Source organism: Musca autumnalis, unplaced genomic scaffold, assembly GCF_047663935.1.
Source record: "Musca autumnalis isolate F117 unplaced genomic scaffold, ASM4766393v1 scaffold_3, whole genome shotgun sequence".
In the NCBI taxonomy this organism is placed as follows: Eukaryota; Metazoa; Arthropoda; class Insecta; order Diptera; family Muscidae; genus Musca; species Musca autumnalis.
Genome location: NW_027411866.1, coordinates 113,271,942 through 113,293,624, shown reverse-complemented (window position 1 = coordinate 113,293,624; position 21,683 = coordinate 113,271,942). Strand labels below are relative to the sequence as shown.

Genomic DNA, 21,683 nt, shown 5'->3' with positions numbered 1-21,683 from the left:
ATATAGTCCCGTATAAAGGTGGCGACCGATTGAAGTTTTTTGATATGAATTTTTTATCTTATTTTGGTATCAGTGGTCAAAAAATATCTCCGCATAAAATTGTGGAGAGGAAAGAAAATAATTATTCCGTTTTAGATCAGAATATTTTATGGTGTAGGGTAAACAAAGTTCGGCCCGGTCGAACTTAACGCTTTTTACTTGTTTTTGTCAAATTTCACAGTTTTGCAAAGCTTTTCAGCAATTGTATCGTTTTTGTTCATCTTCAGTTGAAATGTTTGTGGTTTTGGTTTATTTCGGATTTAGAAAAAATGACTGGGTATGATTGGTACGGGAATGGTTTCATTTGTTAGCGTTCATTGGGTAGGACTCGAATGCGAGACGTTCGCTTTGCAAGATTTCGCTGTAAACAAATATAATTTCGTTAAGTTTTAGGCTAACAAAAACACATTAATAATTGTTAAAAACTACTGAATGAGAATTTTTTACATTTACGATCTTAAAAAAAATCGGTGATTGGCTATAATATATCTTTGAGCCAAAAAACGACAAAAAAAGAAGAAAAACGAAAACAGATTTAAAAGAATTCAATCAAGTGTTTTTGTCTTTAAATGTAACGGCCAATGAAACGAAAAGTGATTTTTTGTTGTTGTAATTATTTGTTAATGCGTGTCTTCCTTTAGCGGCATAGGCTTATTCCTAGTTTAGTTCCCGACATTTGTAGCCAAATTTGGCATTTGTCGTTGAAGACTAACTAGTTCGTTTAAGGATATTTTTTTTCGCCAGGTGCCGCCAAATGAGATTTGTTTTTTTGTGAATCAGAAAGTCCAATAACAACAATAATGTCAACACAAAGTCAACAAGGTGTGAAGAATAGTCTGTCATCGCCAACACGACAGGGTACTGTTGATCTGGAAGAAATACCATTGCATGAAATTCCTAAACAAGAACCAGAGGATCGTTGCAAAATCAGAGATTTCTTTGAACGGGTAAGAACTTTTTTTCCAATTTCGTGATGTTTTCATCATTCATTCATATACCCATAGCTTTGCTTGTGTGTGTGTTATGGGCATGGTGTTTTCCCTGACATTGAGATGATTCATTGATAACAACGCAATGATTCGTCTTTGTTTGAAAAAGGGAAATTTCCTGGGGCAAATGGGCAACTGCTTTTGGATTTAAACATTTTTAGAGATTGGAAATATAATACATATTTTTGTTGGGTAAAATACACGTCTTAATGTCCGGAGGATTAATGTTCTACGCTGCCAATGCAATATCTTCCTGGGTGCTATTCTACAGGGGAACGTCCCGGCTTACCACGTTGATAGAAGTATGGCAACATAATCATTATCACTGACGACAGGAGGCTGATTTTGGTCCATTAGAATTTTTTTTATTTTGCTTTGCTGTACTAAAAGTATGATCGATCTGTCCCACACATAATCCAGCAAAAAATTTCATAATGGTTCAATCAAATTGCCTACTACATCAGTTGAGCTCCTCTAAATAAATAATTGGAGTTTATTAGAATATGTTATGTGGCCATATATTGCTTAATTTATCATATTGTATTTGATTTTTTCTACCTTCTATTTGGTATTAAATGTGAATATTTGTTTTTTTTTCGAGCTTAAAAAAGTTATTCATATTCAATGCTTAATTTATAATTAAAAAATAAATACATAATTATTATAAATTGAATAATACTTTTAGCAGCCAAGAAACTGTTCGAAAACCGCAAAACTTACAGAATTTTTCTTGTGCTTATTTTAAGGCAAATGAATCCATAATGTTGAGATTTTTATTACAACAACAAAAGTAAAAACAAGAAAAAAAGCTTTACGCCATCCACCACGATGAAATATTCTGAGTTAATATGGACTAATTAGTTTTCTTTCTGTTAGGTACTACTATGCCCACAATTTTAGGTGAATTTACTTGACCATTGGGAATCCCGAATAGCTAATTTTAGCTAAACGGTAAGCTAAAACTTAATAATTATCGTTATATGATGGTTATATCAACCATGAACCGATGTACATATGTATGTCAACATTTTTGGTTTGTCTAGAGAAGTTTTTTTGACGACTACGAACCCAAAATGCCAATTTATAGCTACATCAGTCTAAAAATGTAGCCAAAACCGTAAAAATGCCCGAAATCTTATGGTACCGTTGCAAAGGGGGGAAACATAGGCCTAAAGTTGCTCAAAACTCAAAATATGAAAATCGTTTGTTATGGAAAAAATGTTCATAAACGACAACCAGTCTCTTTTCTGCATTTGCTATAACCATCCTCGACTTTGTAAGATTAACCAATCCAATGCAGCAGTCGATTGAACTCAGCCATACTGAAAACAAAAAGTAAATTTTCGAAAACTAAGAAATTAGGTGAACATTAAAATTACATTATTTTCGCGAAAATTTATATTTTTCAAGATTTATTGTTTTTGTACAGTCTCCGAACAAGATTAGCATTTAAAATTTTCAGATAGATTTTACATCATTGCTCTTTAATAATGGTGCTAAATATCCTCTTTATGAAAAATTTTTATGATAATTTGTAAGATTACTACAATTTCAATAGTGAAAAAGTCTGTACCGATTTGTTTGAAAATTGGCTGAATTTTTGTTTAGGCTAGTTCAGGTTGCATGTGTCAAATTTCAGTGATTTTGGTGCATTTTTATCTCAAATCAGATGCGAATATATATGGAAGCTGCATCCAAATCTGGACCGATTTTCATTATTTTCTATAGGATTAATCCTTGTACAGAATATATGATTTATGCAAAATTTTATATCAATCCGACTATAAATGAGCTTTCTAGGGCTTTTGATCAACTTTTAATACAAATTTCCCCTCTGTGCGTTGTATGGGGCTTTAATAAAACGTGTCCATAATTTTTTAATGGATAAGTTTCTTGATCACTGATAACCCTAAATGTCAAATTTTAGGAAATTCGGTCTAAATGTAGCCAAAACCCTCAAAATACCTGACATCGCGCGGAACTGTTATAAGATGAATAAAGCGAACCATGTCCATAATTTATGGTGGAGAAGTTTATTGATCATTAAGAACCCTAAATGCCAATTTATAGCTAATTTGGTTTAAAAATGTAGCCAAACCGTCAAAATACCTGAAATCGCGGGGAACCGTTATATGGTGACTATAACAAACCATGAATCTATGTCCATAATTTTGAGTGGAGAAGTTTCTTGATCACTGAGAATCCTAAATGCCAATTTGTCGCTAAATTGGTTTGAAAATGTAGCTATGTCCACTCAACCTATGTCCACACTTTTTGATATAAAGTTTTTTGACCACTAGGAACCTTAAATGCCAAATTATAGCCAATTCGGGCTGAAAATGTAGCTAAAAACGTAAAAACTATACGGAGAAGTTTCGTGATGACTGAGAACCCTAAATGCCAAATTATAGCCAATTTGATTACAACAAACGGACGGACTGACGAACGAACGGAGACAGCTAAGACGACTTAGACTTTTACGCTGATCAAGAAAATATACACTATGATGGATCTGAAATGATTATTTGGATGAGTAACAAGCGGAATGACAATCTTAATAATCAATCATCTTACCAAACAAGTTGTGCTGCTAGCCATACTGAAATTCATGTAGATTGAATATTTCTATGAGATCTATGGATGTTAGGCAGATAAAGACCTTAAGCCTTAAGCTGTCATCCTTTATCACCCCGCATGATAGTTATAGATCTGGTGGTTCCTAATGGTTCCTACTACCCACGTAGTAATGGGTGGTATCGCTTCCTCTCCCCCAAATTGATATTTTTCGACATTTTTATACCCTCATGCTATATACGACAAAAATGTACCTCATCGCCATACCACCATGTACTATCACCATATCTTCGAAATTGATCTAAGTTCAGACCAAAGACATTCGGAGATTGTGTGATTACAACAAACGGACGGACTGACGAACGAACGGAGACAGCTAAGTCGACTTAGATGGGTCTGAAATGACTATTTCGATGAGTTACAAGCGGAATGACAATCTTAATACACCCTTCATCTTATGGCGGGTGGTATAATAAAATGGAGCTACTACCAGGGTTTAAAAGGCAGCATTTAAAAACATTAGCATTAGCTGTACACATCAACTGCTACACAAAACTGACACACACGACTAAATAAGCAAGCGACCGCATATTTTTTTGTTCATCTTTGCGTATTTCGTATTTGACACCTGAGCTTTTTTCGCTACGCTTAATCGACAACCATGCTACATATGTATTTAGCACTCGGCTGACCATTCGTCGCAGCAAATATGCAAACGAGGGGTGCTTTTGTGATTAGTGTTGCCACCGCGCGAATATTTATTTTTTAATATACAGTATATTATTAATTAAAGAAGATACTTACAGACAGGGACAAAAGTTTACATACACCCCCTAAATCTCGGGTTTTAAGATAAGTAAAGATTTTTATGAAATTCCAAATATACAGTTTTATTTCTTCTCGCTAAAAAACAATATTTAATACAACAAAAGTATATTCCATAATACAACTAACGGTAAATTTTACAAAAACCAAAAAATGATGGGGACAAAAGTTTACATACACCCCAAGGAAATATGTGTATTACCGTCAAATTTATAGAATTAATAGCAACATTTCTACATTTCAAATGTCTCTGGCTGTCTGAGATATACATATTTTAGAAAATAGAAAATAATTTTGGGGGTTAAATGTCGTTATTTGAGGTCAAACTTCTTGTATAACTCTTTAAAGCTGACCCTTTCTTAATTCTAATGATATATGAAACGTCCTGTATTAACCAGGCTTGCCTTATTTAAACTAGTATTTAACGGCGTTGCGTTGATAGAGGTAAAAATCAGGACATAGAAAAATTTTTTTGCACTTTTCTCTGAAAATACTTTTTAGAAATATTGTCTTGACCATGTTTGCTTTTATAAAACAAAATTTTCAACACGCTTTGTTGCCATTCAAACCCAAACAATAATACTTCTTACGAAGCGTTTTGATAGCGACAGCTTATTTATTTAAACTCAGGTGTGTGTTGGCTTCTTCCACAAGTAAAATATCGATTTTACGCTGGCTAACACAGGACTTTCCAAATATCATTAAATTGTTTGTACGTACTCTAGACATCACCGTTAATGATTTTTCATAGTAATTTTTTGGAAAATAACTTCAAAAACTAGAAATTTCTAACCAAATTGCCTACAGAGGGACATTAATTACACTCATGCCAAAATTACGTCAGGAACATAATTTTTATACCCTCAGCCTTTAGGCTAAAGAGGGTATTTACACTTTGATACGACCAAAAATGTGCCTCATCGAAATAATGGTTTTAGACCCCAAGTATGTTTGTACGATATCCGTTTCAGACAATTTTGAGTAGATCTAGCAATGTCCGTCCGTCTGTCTGTCTGTCTGTCGGTCTGTCTGGCTGGCTGGCTGGTGCGCACGATAACTCTCGAACGGATCAATCGATTCGGTTCAAATTTTGGGTATCGAAATATTTTGTCCATATTCGATTTAAATTCGAAGATGGGCCATATAGGTCCACTCCTTCAGGTACCTCCCCCACAAATGTTCAAAAATTGTCGCAAAACTTGTGCGCACGATAACTCTTGCAGGAAATAACCGATTTGGGCCATACTTTGCACATCGTATAACTTCTACCAAACTTAGATGAGGTTCCAATATGGACTCAATCGGTCCACTCCTTCGGGTACCTCCCACACACAATTTCGGAAAAGTTCAGTTTAGGACCTGGTCTCGAATCGCTTTGATTTTTGTTTACGCAAGTTGTATTCGCTGTCCTCTATACGACGCTATAAGTTTCATTAGGAGCAAGCCCATACTTCCTGAGAAAATAGCCTGAAAGTTACAAAAAACCCTATGACACCGTGTGTGGTGGTTGGAGCGCAAGATAACTCTCGAACGGATCTGCCGATTCGGTCCAAAATTTGGCTTTCGGAATATTTTGTCCAAACTTAGTTCAAAGATGGATTATATCGGTCCACTCCTTCCGGTACCTCCCCCACAAAAGTTCGAAAATGTTCGGAAAATTTGTACGTACGATAACTCTTGAAGGGAGTAACCGATTTGGTCCATACTTTGCACATTGTGAAATTTCTACCAGACTTAGATGAGGTTCCAATTTGGACTCAATCGGTAAACTCCTTCGAGTACCACCCACACAAAATTTCGGAAAAGTTCAGTTTAGGACCTGCTCTCAAATCGTTCAAAAATATTCGGAAAATTGTGTGCACGATAACTCTTGATGGGAGTGACCGATTTGGTCCATACTTTACACATTCTCATAATGTCTACCAGATATAGATCACTATATTTGTCCACTCCATCCCGTACCTCCCACACAAGATTTTTGATAAGTTCACTTTAAGTCCTGCTATTGAATCACTTTGATTTTTGTTGAAGCAACTTACATTCGCTGCCTCAATCACGATGGTAAAAGTTGTTTCAGGGGCAAGTCCATACTTCTTGAGAAAACAGCCCGTAGGGTGTAAAAATTCCCTATGGCACCCCCATGGTCTATGTCGGTCCTTTTCCTCAACATTTTTGAACTTTAATCCTAATCAACATTTTTGTCGGTTCATACGACGAAAATTTTGAAACCCCCTAAGTACATAAGTTTTTTTGTGAAAAAAGTGTTTCAATTTGCACAGGCTGAGGGTATATCTCTGTCGGCTCAGCTGACTGATACTTTCTTACTTGTTTCTATCGGAATCAATGACAAAACTACTGTAAACGATAGGGAACCAGTTATTCCGCGATTCTGATTACAAAAAACCAGCAAAAGAGAGCGATTCGAGAGAGACATTTTGACAGTTCTTTCACTGAGAGTTTGCAAATTCTTGCTGGAAAAATTTCTTCTAGCAAACATTTGCAACTCTTCTTCTTCCTGAAAACAATCAATCATCTGTTTTTAATTTTTTGTTGATTTATGTTTGTGAAAATGAAAAACAATTTTATTGTGGAATTAGCAAAGCCCAAGGTAAATTTATAGAAGGTATGTGCATGAATTACAACAACTAACATATTTACAAAAACAACATTGTTGGTATTGAAAATTAATTGTCAACGAAAATATTGAATAATAGGGTCGTTCCAAAAATATTCTCAGGAAAAACATAAATACATTTTGAAAATGCTCCAAAATAGAACAAATTTGAATGACAATGAAAATATAAAGCATTCAGAACTGTCGTAGGTCATTTTTACTACAAGTTTAGGAAGAAAAACAGTATTTTATGGAGGCAAATTTCGATGTTTCAAATTTCATGAGTAGACCCTATTACATTTTGAAAACTAAATTTACAAAAAAAGTAAGAATACAGCTGATTGTCACTTCTACCTTCTATAAATGTACCTTGGCAAAGCCTAATTGTATTGTGTTTTAAAGAACAAATTTGCAAAGTGGAAAAATCATTTTGCAGTTTCATTTTCTTTTTTATTTTTAATAAAATACAACATGTTTGCTTCCTTTGGTTTCTTTATTGGCGGACAAATTGTTCTGTTTTGGCAAGTCAGCTGATTGCTTGCTGGTTTTTGCTGGGAAAATGTCTGTTTACTTTTTACAATTTTCTAGCAAAAGAAAATAAAAACCCCTTACTCTCTGAGAAAGTTCTTGCTGGAAAATTCTTGCTGGGAAAGTAACCAGACAGACTTATTATTACTAATGTTGCAGATTTTGACAGTTGTATAAAGGAAAAGTTGCTGAAAAAAATGTTTCAGCAACATTTAGTAAGTAAAAAGACACACCTTTTTTAAACCAAAGACATAAATACAACTAATATGCCATTTAGATATGACACCATTAGCCGGATTTAGCACATTATCAGGATTTATTTGCTAAATCCAGCCAAAATCTACCAGATTTCCCATACAAAAATAAATCCTCCTATTGAGTGGATTTGTTTTAAATCTGGCATAAATCCTCGTATACAACTCTGTTTTTTGCAACATGTTGCTAGAAAAAACAAAAAGATGCAAGCTGGCACAAGAAACAAGGTGGATGCATCGGTGAATTGCTACACTAAAAATAATTTCAAATGTAAAAATTTGTAGATAAGGCGGAAAAATTAAATTTGTTTTGATGTACAAAGTTGATTTTAATCAACAAAGACTAATATTTACGATGTCTAAACGATAAAATAATTCGTTTATTTATTTTAGATGGGCAAACTGCGATAAAATAATTCTTTATATGCTCTTTAGTTAGCATTAGTAGCATAATGTGCTAACATTTTCAGTATTAAACAATAAATTTTGTAAAAATGTATAAAAGAAAAAAATGTTATGTCACCATATCGTGATATAACATTATGTTAAATTCAACAAAGACATAAATACAACAAGATAAGACATTTCTTTTGCTATCATTCTTCAGTGAATGGCTTTTGAATTTAACATAATGTTATGTTACGATATGGTGATATAACATTTTTTTCTTTTATACATTTTTACATATTTAACCGAATTTACCGATCCAATTGACATGGAATTATTCTTGAATAGATCCTTGAATATATAAATTTCGTTTCTGATACCATTACATGAAATGTTCCTCCTTGGTTGCGATTTTGAATTAACTGCAACCTGTTAAGGGTAATGTTTCTATACAAAGTATTGTAAACATTTTTTTGTTGCATGCATTTTGTCAGGTCTTTATTACTTTATGTCTTTGAATTCAAAAGCCATTCACTGAAGAATGATAGCAAACAAAATGTCTTATCTTGTTGTATTTGTCCCAATTTACATTGGGCGAGTTTACTTGCGGCAATTGTCAGTTTGTAGGTGAGAGAGGGTGCTGAGAGGCAAAGGGTTACCATATGCCTCACCTCTCTCTCCTACAAAATGACAATTGCCGCAAGTAAACTCGCCCAATGTAAATTGGGACTTAATGTCTTTGTTTAAACTCCGAAGGCTCTATTTCTTTACATGCCAGAGTTTTAAAGTTTTTACCATACATATTTTTATGGTCCAGGACTTAAGAGCCTTGACCACCGACATATAGAGTCACCGGTCCTGCAAGTCTGCTTTTAAGTCTTTTCCCCAATTCTGCTGCTTTCCTGATAGCAAGAATATCTGTCTGAAAGGTGCTGCAACTATATATAAGCTTCGATGATTAATGTGTTCTCACAGCAAACGCCGGCCCCAGTGCTTTATCCATTTTCAACCTGTCCGTGTATATTGCCAGACCGTCCGGAGAAGCGTTACCTTTACCTCAAATGTCCCTACTTGGAAAAATTACGAATAAAGAGTCAAACCTGAATAAGGTGGGCATATAATCTTCCCATTTGATTCAAGCTGACTATCAATCGAGTTTAAGACCTTCGCATGTCCGAAAGTCTACCAGGATCCTGACCCTAGGAGCCTAAAAGCTGTCCTTGCAGCCTGAAACTGAACCATGATATCCAGGGGTTGGAGATCCAGGAACAAGCTGAAGGCGGCCTGAGGTGTGCTCTTGATTGATCTGATTATCAGGCCTGGTAATCCATGTCAAGCGATGGTCCAGGATTGTATTAAGTTTAGCTTCCTGAGAGAGTACCAATGCAACAGGGTCAAAAAAGGTGGAGGCTGGAATCGGGAATTTTTCGACTTCTGTTGATTAATACAGGTTTCGTCTTCTCTGGGTTGACTCCAAGATCATTATCATGGGCTTACTTTGTCAGTTGCACCAGATCACGTAGCATAGGTTTAGAAAGGATTGGTAAAAAATTTGCTACTTATCAGCACTACTACATTATCAGCATAAGTCACCACTATAGATTTCAGTTGATCGAAACTCCAGAAGCCAGAGTAGATGAGAGAGCAACCCCCCATGTGTTGTATCTCAACTAACAGTTTTCTCACGGAACTCTCACCTATACACATATATATATATATATATATATATATTGTTACGAATGTAACTGATAGGTTTAAGTTAATTTAGTTTTATTTCCGTTAATTTAAAAATTTGAATTGTAACGTAAAGTTTTTATTATGCAGTTACTTTATTTAAGCAACAACAACTACCATGTAGAACTCTCTTCATTATTCTAGTTGTTACTTTACCTTTTATTAATGTGTTTTTGTTTGTTTTGCCATAATCATGTAATTATCATTTAGTTGTCATTTCTTATTTCTTTCATTGTAATTGCGTCATTACTGCGCTTGTCTACTTGTATGTATGTGAGTATGGTTGTTCGCTTAGTGCGTCTGTGTGTTCGCTGCACAGATTCGAGATGTTGTCAGATTTTGTGGATAATTCTAGACCAAGGAGATTTTGGTTATAAATAGCGGGTGGAAGCTGAAGGTGGAAGCCGGCGACAAATGGCCCGTAAAAAGTGGAAAAATCCCGCAACGAGGAGGAAAAAGCGAAGATGTACGTCGAGGAAAGGTCCATCGAAAAGCGGCCGTACAACAAGGAAGGACAAGCCCGATGAAGACCAGGTGGCACTTAGGAAGGTGACCACACAAAAAGAAGGTATAACGTCAAGATTCCTGGAGAGAAAGCAACGTTGTCCAGAAGAGCAAAAGTCCAAAGCTGACGCAGTAGAGGGTACATCTAAATCAGTTGCCTGCTCTACGGAACGAGAACTGCGTCTAGTCAAGAGGAGCAGGCTTAAGCGGGAGGCAGTGTTACCAATGCCCATACCACCGAGAGGGAACTGTGCCTATTCGGGACGAACAGGCTTAAGCGGGAGGCAATGTTACGAATGTAACTGATAGGTTTAAGTTAATTTAGTTTAATTTCCGTTAATTTAAAAATTTGAATTGTAACGTAAAGTTTTTATTATGCAGTTACTTTATTTAAGCAACAACAACTACCATGTAGAACTCTCTTCATTATTCTAGTTGTTACTTTACCTTTTATTAATGTGTTTTTGTTTGTTTTGCCATAATCATGTAATTATCGTTTAGTTGTCATTTCTTATTTCTTTCATTTGTTTGTTGTTGTAATTGCGTCATTACTGCGCTTGTCTACTTGTATGTATGTGAGTATGGTTGTTCGCTTAGTGCGAATGTGCGTCTGTGTGTTCGCTACACAGATTCGAGATGTTGCCAGATTTTGTGGATAATTCTAGACCAAGGAGATTTTGGTTATAAATAGCGGGAGGAGCGGCAACATTGAAGTAGTTGAGTTTAAAGCGTTGAACTGAACAGATCGGTTAAAGAATAGCTGCGTGCTAACTAGAGACTTGCTGTGTGCTTAGTAATTAAAGTCGGTTCCGAATAAGTGTAATAAAGTAAATAAAGCATTGTAGAAACGTAATCTAAAACGAACCCTGTTTTATTTGGTACAAATCGTACTGGGGAATAAAACAACGTCTACACGGAGATTAGTTAAATCTAATTCCGTAACAATATATATATATATATATATATATATATACATATATATATAGCTTTGTTCCTTTACTTTTTAATGGTAACATTGCTCTCTTTTTCTTCTGTTTGGTTGCGGATTTGTAGTTAGTCGAAGCTTAAAATATCTGATATCTGGTCTCCAGCTTCACCCCGGTAAATGCAACACTAGATACAATTCATATAAAAGTTAAATTTTTCAGCATCAGTTTTATTTGAGCTCATACGACCACTGGAGACATGGACAAACAGATCAAAGATACATTTTTGTGTTTCTTCTAAACATACGATCGGTGTCCTGTCCATGACATTCAAAATATTCTAGGCGATTTTAATGCCAAAATTGGAAAAGAGATTATCTTTGGCCCAACAGTCCGGAAATTCGGTCTCCACAGTGACTGTCACCAGACCTAAAAATAAGAAATCAAATTGATCACGTTGTGATAGATGGGAGACATTCTTGGAGCGTGTTGGATGTACGATCGTTCCGAGGAGCAAACATTCCCTCTGACCACTGCTTTGTTACAGCAAAGGTACGTACCCGCTTTTCAAAACCGTAGGCGAAACGCTGATAAGGTGTATGCATCAGCTAGTTAGCACCATCTTCCATGAATCTGGAACCTGAGCATCCTGTGGACGGAACCACAAGAAGGGAGCTCTAACTACAGGGGCATAAGTCTTCTCCCTATTACCTATCAATTAGTGTCAACAACATTGTGCAAACGACTAAAACCTATGGTCAACGAAATAATTGGGCCATACCAATGTGGCTGTATGACCGGGCAAATCCACCATTGGCCAGATATTTACCCTGCGGCAAATCCTGCACCCAAGCACCCAAGAGATGCAGATCGACACCTACTACCTTTTTGTCGATTATAAAGCAGCCTTCGACAGCCCCCTACGCCCAAAGGTATTCCAAGCCATGTCTGAATTTTGTATCCCAAAGCTCATTTGGCTTTGTAAGATGACTACAGATACTAGGTCCTCAGATAAAATGGGAAAGAACCTCTCCGAAGATGTTAGTACCAAAAGAGGTTTCAGACAACAAGACAGTGACTTATTCAATATTCTGCTGGAAAAGGTTATACGAGATTGAGATGTTAAAAGAAATGTCACAATTTACACCAATAGCCTCATGCTACTTGTTTATGCTGACGATATAGACTTCATGGACCGGTCAGTAAAATAAGTAACTGATACCTTTAAGAAGGTCGAATGAGAATCTGCTAAAGTGGGTCTGGTGGTAAACGGCGAGAAAACCAAGTTCATGGTGTCGACGCGCATTGCGTCCATAAAGCTTGGACCAACAGTGGAAGTTGGTTTCTATAATTTTGAGGTCATGTGGCCAACAGCCACATCTCGTCAAACAAAAACAACGCTTTACAATTCTCTGATACTACCCGTGTTAATGTATGGTTTCGAAGACCGAAGGCAGTGCTTGGTGTGTTTAAGAGAAAAATTGACGCATCGAAATAATGGTCGTAGACACATAGGTTCACGCCTTCATGTAACCCTCATAGAACAGTACCTCCCGATTTTCGGTATTTTGGAGGTTGTGGCCTCAATATTCCACCGAAATGGCTGAAATTTGATATTTCGTCTTCGTTGGGGGTATAAAATTTTCCATCAGAAATTTGTTGGTATAGGTCCACGTGTTCGTATAGACCCTATAGAAAGGTACCCTCGATTTTTCGCATTTTGAAGGTTGTGGCGTCAATATCCCACCGAAATGACTAAAATTTGGTATTTCGTCATAAAAACCTTGCACCTGAAATTTTTCAGTGTAGGCCTACTACTTCATATAACATCCATAAAACGATACCTTCCGATTTTCGGTATTTTGAAGGTTCTGACGTCAATATCCCACCGAAATGGCTAAAATTTGGTATTTTGTCTTCGTTGGGAGTACAAAACTTTCCAACAGAAATTTGTCGGTATATGTCTACGCCTTCATATAGCCCCCTTTAAACGGTACCTCCCGATTTTCTGTATTTTTAAGGTTGTGGTCTAATTTTTTTACCGAATCTTGATGGCTCCGCGAAAAATGGCCCCAGGAAATATGGCCCCAAAAGGCATTGTGAAAAATGGCCCCAAATTTGGGGTGAAACTGTATAATGAATTTTGACCCCAATATTCCTCGAACAATTTCCCCCCAAAATAATGCAATATTGCCCCAACAATAAAATGAACAATTGCCCCAAGTTTGGGGTGATTTTGCCTAATGAAATTTTACCCCAAAATAAAAAATGCAATTTCGCCCCAAAAATTTTATAATTTTTATTGGTAATATAAAAACAACCAACCATAGTATCGTTTACATTTTCTATGCAGTAAGGACAAATAAAATGTTTCGATTTACGCAATGTTGAACAACACTAACTGTTTGAAGCATCACAACAATTTAAAAATTGTCCTTCCATAATACATATTCACGCCATTTCTGCTAACTTTCTGATAAAAATTTGAATATATCGACACAATTAAAACATATACAATTGAAGTAACTTGTATGATATTGCAAACTAGAATCTATTTTAATATATAATAATTAAGCGGGGGAAAGATTGTATGATTAATAAATCGGAGAAGCCACTAGAGAAACTTAAAAAATCGCGCGATTTTTTAAGTTTCTCTAGTGGCTTCTTCAATTTATTAATCATACAATCTTTCCCCCGCATAGTTATTTCACATAAAAACAGATTTTATAAACTGTGTGAAATCGATTTTTATTTGTAATACTTGTGAAGGAGCATTGGTGAAATTGTTTTAAAAATCGCGCGATTTTTAAAACAATCTCACCAATGCTCATTCACAAATTTGAAATCAATTTTTAAAACAAAAAACAGATATTATGAACTGTTTGAAATCGATTTTTATTTGTAATACTTGCGAAGGAGTATTGGTGAGATTTTTTTAAAAATCGCGCGATTTTTAAAACAATCTCACCAATGCTCATTCACAAATTTTAAATCAATTTTTAAAACAAAAACAGATATTATGAACTGTTTGAAATCGATTTTTATCTGTAATACTTGTGAAGGAGTATTGGTGAGATTGTTTTAAAAATCGCGCGATTTCTAAAAAAATCTCACCAACACTCCTTCGCAAGTATTACAAATAAAAATCGATTTCAAACCGTTCATAATATCTGTTTTTTATTATAATATTTCAGTTATCTTATAAAAATACTAACATCAAATGCTCTCCAATACGCACTCTGTACTTTTTCTTTCCTTTTTTTAATTACAAATTCACACTTCTTACGACGTCCACAGAACATCTAAGAATAAATGGTTTGCAAAGTTGATATATTTTACAACGGAGTAAAACGTAAATTGCTATTGTACGATTATAAATATAAAACAAATTTTTGTAAAATTTAATTTTAATTTTTGAAAAATATCTCAGAAACGCAAAAGGCCCCAAACATCGACAGAAAATAATTTTGGGGCCTTTTTGCATTTTTAATGTTTGGGGTCATATTCCATTTTTATTGAAATGCAATTATGCCCCAATTTTTTGGTGCAAAAATACCCCAAAAATTTGTGAAAAACTGCCCCAAATTGCGTGTTGTTGTAATGTACACAATTTTTTGGGGTCATTTTGCACATTTGCTTTGGGGCAATTTTGCATTGGGGCCATTTTTCGCGGAGCCAATCTTGATGGTAGAAAATCTCCACACAGACAATTATCAGTATAAAGTGATCAGTTAAGATATTATTCTCCTTCAAGGATTTAGACTTTATGTAGAGGAAGAGCTTAGTAGTTACTAATTGTTCATACTTACTTCAATACAGTGGTAGTGGAGGGTATAAAATGTTCGGCCCGGCAGAACTTAACGCCATTCTTACTTATTTCATTTTAATTCATATTTTTCTTTCTCGTTCCTTTAGCATGATGCCGATGCTGATGGCAAAATTAGCATCCATGAACTGAAAGCTCTAATTGCGGCCGATCTCTGTGGTGACATTCCACACAATGTGACCCAACAGATTTTGAAAATGTCCGATAATGATAATAATGGTTATTTGGATTTCGAAGAATTCTATGCAATGTCAAAACGTCACAAATGGACGATACACAATCTGTTGGCATCATATTGTCGTATGTTTGTACCGCCACCAAAAGCCTTGGAAAACGATCAAGTGGATGGGCTCTATGAAGAGCAAATGTCCATATGTCCACCTCCCCTGACCATGGTAATAATCTCACTGGTGGAAATTATAATGTTTCTCATTGATGTTATACATTTTCAGTAAGTTAATCTCTAGTTTAGATAAATTTATAATATTTTTTTTCTTTATTGTTATTGTTGTTATTAAAAAATTGCATCCGCCTGAATGTTATTCATAGCTACCGAATAGGCTTGTTGAACTAGGATTATTTCTTGTTATTTCCCATACTTGAAAATCCTTTTTGACATGTTTGGGTTGGATGGTCTACCCACCATGTAATGGGTTGAATGATTGTAACAGCTATGAAAGTCATTCAAGCCATTACATGAAGTGCCAAACGGTCCCTGTCACTTTATTTAGAGCGACATTCAGAACAGTCTCAATACATTTCGATTACGTTACGACTTGTAGTTCGACATATCAAGTGACAAGAACGAAGACGCTCCTACGAGGACGAGAGGAAATTGCCAAAGCTCGCCAGGCAACGCCATTGTTTCACCCGTCTGATAAATGATGTATCCTGGCAACCCGTTCCCTTGGCTCAGACCATTCTCCGATCTTCGTCTTCATTAACAGACCACCCGATTTCATAATCTCTGACAGCCGTACGTTTCTGAACCAAGGAAAAGCGGATTGGCAAGGGTTAGAGAATTCACCAATGTCCGCCTCAGAGAGCTGCCCATTAGCGTAAATCCTTGGGTAGCTAAGGGAAATTCCAGTACATTATCGCCGCTGCACACATACTTGCTGGTCGAATACCCGAAATCAGACCAAATTTCCCACCAGAGGAGACGGGACTACCAAATGAGCGTGATGAGCTTCATTGTACGAAACCTGAAGACCCAAGAGTTAGCAACTTAAGACCTCGGTACATAAGCGACTAGCTTCCTTGCTTAAGTCATTTCTGGTAAAAGGCTAAAAGTCAAAGGGCTATCTAGTTCGAATTTGGATCGGCTGTTCTTTATCCTTTTATAAAAAATAACTTAAGCCTTGAAGTCAACAGGTTCGCTGGCGAGCATTAGCGGAAAAGTGGCAATTGATATATCAATAATTAAATTGTGGGTAACGGTTCGTTCAGAAAGGGTCTATAGAAGCTCCCTTTCTTTCAGGAAGGGTCTATAGAAGCTTCCTTTCTTTCAGGAAGGGTCTATGGAAGCTCCCTTTCTTTCAGGAAGGGTCTATAGAAGATCCCCTTCTTTCAGGAAGGGTCTATAGAAGCTCCCTTTCATTCAGGAAGGGTCTATTGAAGCACCCTTTCTTCTTTTCGAAAGGGTCTATAGAAGCACCCTTTCTTCTTTTCGAAAGGGTCTATAGAAGCACCCTTTCTTCTTTTCGAAAGGGTCTATAGAAGCACCCTTTCTTCTTTTCGAAAGGGTCTATAGAAGCACCCTTTCTTCTTTTCGAAAGGGTCTATAGAAGCACCCTTTCTTCTTTTCGAAAGGGTCTATAGAAGCACCCTTTCTTCTTTTCGAAAGGGTCTATAGAAGCACCCTTTCTTCTTTTCGAAAGGGTCTATAGAAGCACCCTTTCTTCTTTTCGAAAGGGTCTATAGAAGCACCCTTTCTTCTTTTCGAAAGGGTCTATAGAAGCACCCTTTCTTCTTTTCGAAAGGGTCTATAGAAGCACCCTTTCTTCTTTTCGAAAGGGTCTATAGAAGCACCCTTTCTTCTTTTCGAAAGGGTCTATAGAAGCACCCTTTCTTTCAGGAAGGGTCTATAGAAGCACGCTTTCTTTCAGAATGTGTCTATAGAAGCATCCTTTCTTTCAGAAAGGGTCTGTAGAAGCATCCTTTCTTTCAGGAAGGGTCGGTAGAAGCGCTCTTTCTTTCAGGACGGGTCTATAGAAGCACTCGTTCTTACAGGGAGGGTCTATAGAAGCACCCTTTCTTTCAGGAAGGGTCTATGAAGCACCCTTTCTTTCAGGAAGGGTCTATAGAAGCACCCTTTCTTTCAGGAAGGGTCTATAGAAGCACCCTTTCTTTCAGGAAGGGTCTATAGAAGCACCCTATCTTTTAGGAAGGGTCTATAGAAGCACCCTTTCATTCAGGAAGGGTCTATAGAAGCCCTCTTTCTTTCAGGAAGGGTCTATGGAAGCACCCTTTCTTTCAGGAAGGGACTATAGAAGCACAATTTTTTTTCAGGAAGGGGCTATAGAAGCACCCATTCATTCAGGAAGCGACTATAGAAGCACCCATTCTTTCATGAAGGGTCTATAGAAGCACCCTTTATTTCAGGAAGGGTCTATAGAAGCACCCTTTCTTTCAGAAAGGGTTTATAGAAGCACCCGTTCTTTCAGAAAGGGTTTATAGAAGCACCCGTTCTTTCAGAATGTGTCTATAGAAGAGTCTATAGAAGCACCCGTTTTTTCAGGAAGGGGCTATAGAAGCACCCATTCTTTCAGGAAGCGACTATAGAAGCACCCATTCTTTCATGAAGGGTCTATAGAAGCACCCTTTATTTCAGGAAGGGTCTATAGAAGCACCCTTTCTTTCAGGAAGGATCTATAGAAGCACCCTTTCTTTCAGGAAGGGTCTATAGAAGCACCCGTTCTTTCAGGAAGGATCTATAGAAGCACCCGTTCTTTCAGAAAGGGTTTATAGAAGCACCCGTTCTTTCAGAAAGGGTTTATAGAAGCACCCGTTCTTTCAGAAAGGGTTTATAGAAGCACCCGTTCTTTCAGAAAGGGTTTATAGAAGCACCCGTTCTTTCAGAAAGGGTTTATAGAAGCACCCGTTCTTTCAGAAAGAGTCTATAGAAGCACCCTTTCTTTCAGAAAGGGTCTGTGAAGCACCCGTTCTTTCAAAAAGGGTGTATAAATGCACCCTTTCTTTCAGAAGGGGTCTATACGTCACGTCACTTGTTATATCTAACTGATGTTTGTGTGTGGTGGATTTGTTTCCACCTCGACCGGGAGCAAGTAATCTAGTTAAAAAAAAAAAAACAACATTAAATAATAAACACAAAACGTCCAAGTTTCACCCTCTTAAGATTTTCCTAAAAATCTTTAGAAAAAGCCAGGTTTATTAATATCACTTTATCCTTTTCAGGGTTGATCCAGGGAATGCTAATGGACCTGCCGCCACCATATTCGTTTATAATCCATACAAACGCTACCAATCTTGGCGTTTCGTAACCTATATGTTTGTGCACGTGAGCCTTACACATATCTTAATGAATTTGTTTGTACAGATTTGTTTGGGTGTTGTTTTGGAGTTGGTACATCATTGGCGTGTAGGTTTGGTATATTTAGCTGGTGTAGTTGCCGGATCCATGGGTACATCATTGACAAGTCCTGGAATTTTCTTAGCCGGCGCATCGGGTGGGGTTTATGCTTTGATTACCGCGCATATTGGCACCATAATTGTGGTAAGATGTGATCGATTTTTCCAAAAATTTCAAAAAAAGACTTAATTTTCGATTTTTTTTCTGTTTCAGAATTGGAATGAAATGGAATATGCCCTTGTACAGTTGTTTGTTTTGCTCTTCTATTGTTTTGCCGATTTGGGTACATCGATTTATCGTCACATTACCGATCAGCATGATCAAATTGGTTATGTGGCTCATTTATCGGGTGCCATTGCTGGCTTTTTGATGGGTATATGTGTTCTAAGGAATCTTGAAGTGCGCCGTTGGGAACGTATTTTATGGTGGTTAGCTTTTGTAGTCATGTTTGTCCTAATGATGACCGGCACACTGATACATATATTACTGCCGGACTATTTCCCCCCACAAGAATAAAAAATAAATAAAGTAAACGCAACAACACTGTACAAATTTATATCCCATTTAGCATTTGGAAGATTGTCTTTTCAAAAATCACATTGTGGAGTCTTTTTAGAGTCCTTTTGGTAATCAAAAACTGATTAAGTCGCTTGTATGATCAGAAAGGGACTCGAAAGTGAGTGCCTGTAATGATTAAAAAGAGTTCAATTTAAAATACAACAACAAATGTGTAGAAATCACAAATAAATCATTGAGGCGTTTAAAATGTGACTATTTTTTCGATATTTATTGTCACATTTTGAACATTTGAAGATTGAAAAATTCTTAATCAAAAAAGGCTCATGCAGGAGTTTGAAAATTGATTAGAATTATGTATCTAGGTGATTAAAGACTGGTTGTTTTGTTTTATTTTTCAAACATAACGGTTTGGTTGTATATACTTAATTCTCATATACACTTTCTACAAACTTTTGATATAAATATCACGTATAATATGAAGAAACCAAAATGAAGAAAGTGAATGAAGAAACAGTATACTAAAGGGAAAATTAAGTCATAACAAAGCAGAAAAGAAAACAAAACAAAGGATTGAAACAAAAACAAAGAAGAATAAAAAAGAAAATTCTTTTGATTTGTTCGTGTGATAAAAGACTCACTAAAGACTCATAAACGATTATAAACATGACTCAAAAAAGACTCGAAAAAGAGTCACAAATTAATCAAAAAATCACCAATAAATGATAAAAATACGACTTTATATACCACCAGAAAATGGGCAAAAATGACTAGAAACTATTGCAGAAGAAGACTCATTTGTGATTTGTTTAGAAGAGTCGGCTGAGGTTACGTTTTCCTCCCGACAAAGGAGTCATTTATGATCAGAAAATTAGCTCATATTCCAGCTTTTTAATCGTGTAATTTCGATCAAAAAGACTCGAATTTGATAAAACATTTCAATAAATGCTGGCTGGGATATTTACAGGGCAACTTAAACAGGTAGTGGTGTCGACAAATATATTGAATATATTAAGTCAAAATTGTCTTTATGTTGTTGGAAAGTACAACAAAAATAATTTTATTATAAAGGCGTTCCATATACCTTGTATATTTATAAGCAAACTCCTACAGAACATAGAAATGTATTTAATTACCGATATGTATAATAAAATAATCAAATTTATGATTAATGCCCTTACATACATCGTCAGACATATCAATATAAAAATATACAGTCAGGGACAAAAGTTTACATACACCCCATAAATCTCAGCTTTTAGGAAAAGTGATGATTTTTACGAAATTCCAAGTATGCAGTTTTATTTCTTCTCACTAATAAACAATATTTGAAACAACAAAAGTATAATCCATAATACAAATAACGGAAAATTTTACAAAAACCAAAAAAATGGTGGGGACAAAAGTTTACATACACCCCAAGGAAATTGTGTATTACCGTAGAATTTATGGATGTAGCGGCAAATTTTATACATTTTATTGTTTCAAAGAACGTCTCTTGGTGTCCAAGATATATTTTAGAGAAACAAAAATAATTTTTGGGGGTTAAATGCCGTTATTTAAGGTCAGAATTCTTGTATTCCTCATCAAAGCTGACCCTTGCTTAATTCTTTGCGTTTTAAGGTATTGTACTTTATAAAAAGCATAAAATTAGTGTCAGATGGCAAATCTTGAGACCCTAGAAAGCTTTGAAGTTGTTCCTGTTCATAATATACCTTCCTGGAAGTCGATAATGCACGTTTTCCCTGAGATTTCGCTGGTAGTTAATAGACACACTTCACTTCGTATGCGGAAAGGGAATAAAATACATTCGGGTATGTTCTGAGACACACCTCACCTCTCACTTTACGCCTCAAGCATTTTGTTCGCTTCACTGCATAATGAAGGAAAAAGTTGTCTTGAAATCCCTAAAAATGTTTCTAGACCAAAATCATCTGTCCAATATGTATACAAATTTACAAAAAAAAAAAAAAAATAAATAAATAAATAAAAAAGTATTTGCTGACAGAGATATACCCTCAGCCTATGTGAATTGAAACGTTCATCTACGGACAGATCGAATGTATTTAGAATTCTGAATTCTGTCTATTTTGGAAGTAGTAGACACAAATGTTGGTGGGGTAGGTACCCTAAGGATAGGACCGAGATAAACTAAATTTAGACAAAATATTAGGAGATCCAATCTTTGGACCAAATTGGTTGCCCCGTTCAAGAGATATCGTGCATACCATTTTAGTGACATTTTTAAATAATGGGGGGTGGGGGGGTTATAGTACCGGAAACTAAGTTTGGGCAAAATACGACTAAGGCAAATTTTGGACCAAATCGGTTGATCAGTTCGAGAGTTATCGTGCTCTCCAGCCACATATGGTGAT

General features: G+C 36.0%; 1 protein-coding gene across 1 annotated transcript; it reads left to right on the top strand.

Moving 5' to 3' along the window:
- Window positions 1-839: 839 nt before the first annotated feature.
- Window positions 840-19,308, top strand: LOC141398278 (rhomboid-related protein 2-like). The gene is made up of 4 exons (XM_073975559.1): window positions 840-986; window positions 15,290-15,651; window positions 18,618-18,936; window positions 19,006-19,308. Exons 1-4 carry the CDS (start codon window positions 840-842, stop codon window positions 19,306-19,308), a joined length of 1,131 nt encoding a protein of 376 aa, XP_073831660.1.
- Window positions 19,309-21,683: the final 2,375 nt, after the last annotated feature.

Bases quoted from the DNA above. Each gene is read 5' to 3' on its own strand.
- LOC141398278 (XM_073975559.1), top strand. From the start codon at position 840: ATGTCAACACAAAGTCAACAAGGTGTGAAGAATAGTCTGTCATCGCCA. The intron at 987-15,289 runs GTAAGAACTTTT...TCGTTCCTTTAG, and splicing joins TCAGAGATTTCTTTGAACGG to CATGATGCCGATGCTGATGG. The intron at 18,937-19,005 runs GTAAGATGTGAT...TTTCTGTTTCAG, and splicing joins ATATTGGCACCATAATTGTG to AATTGGAATGAAATGGAATA.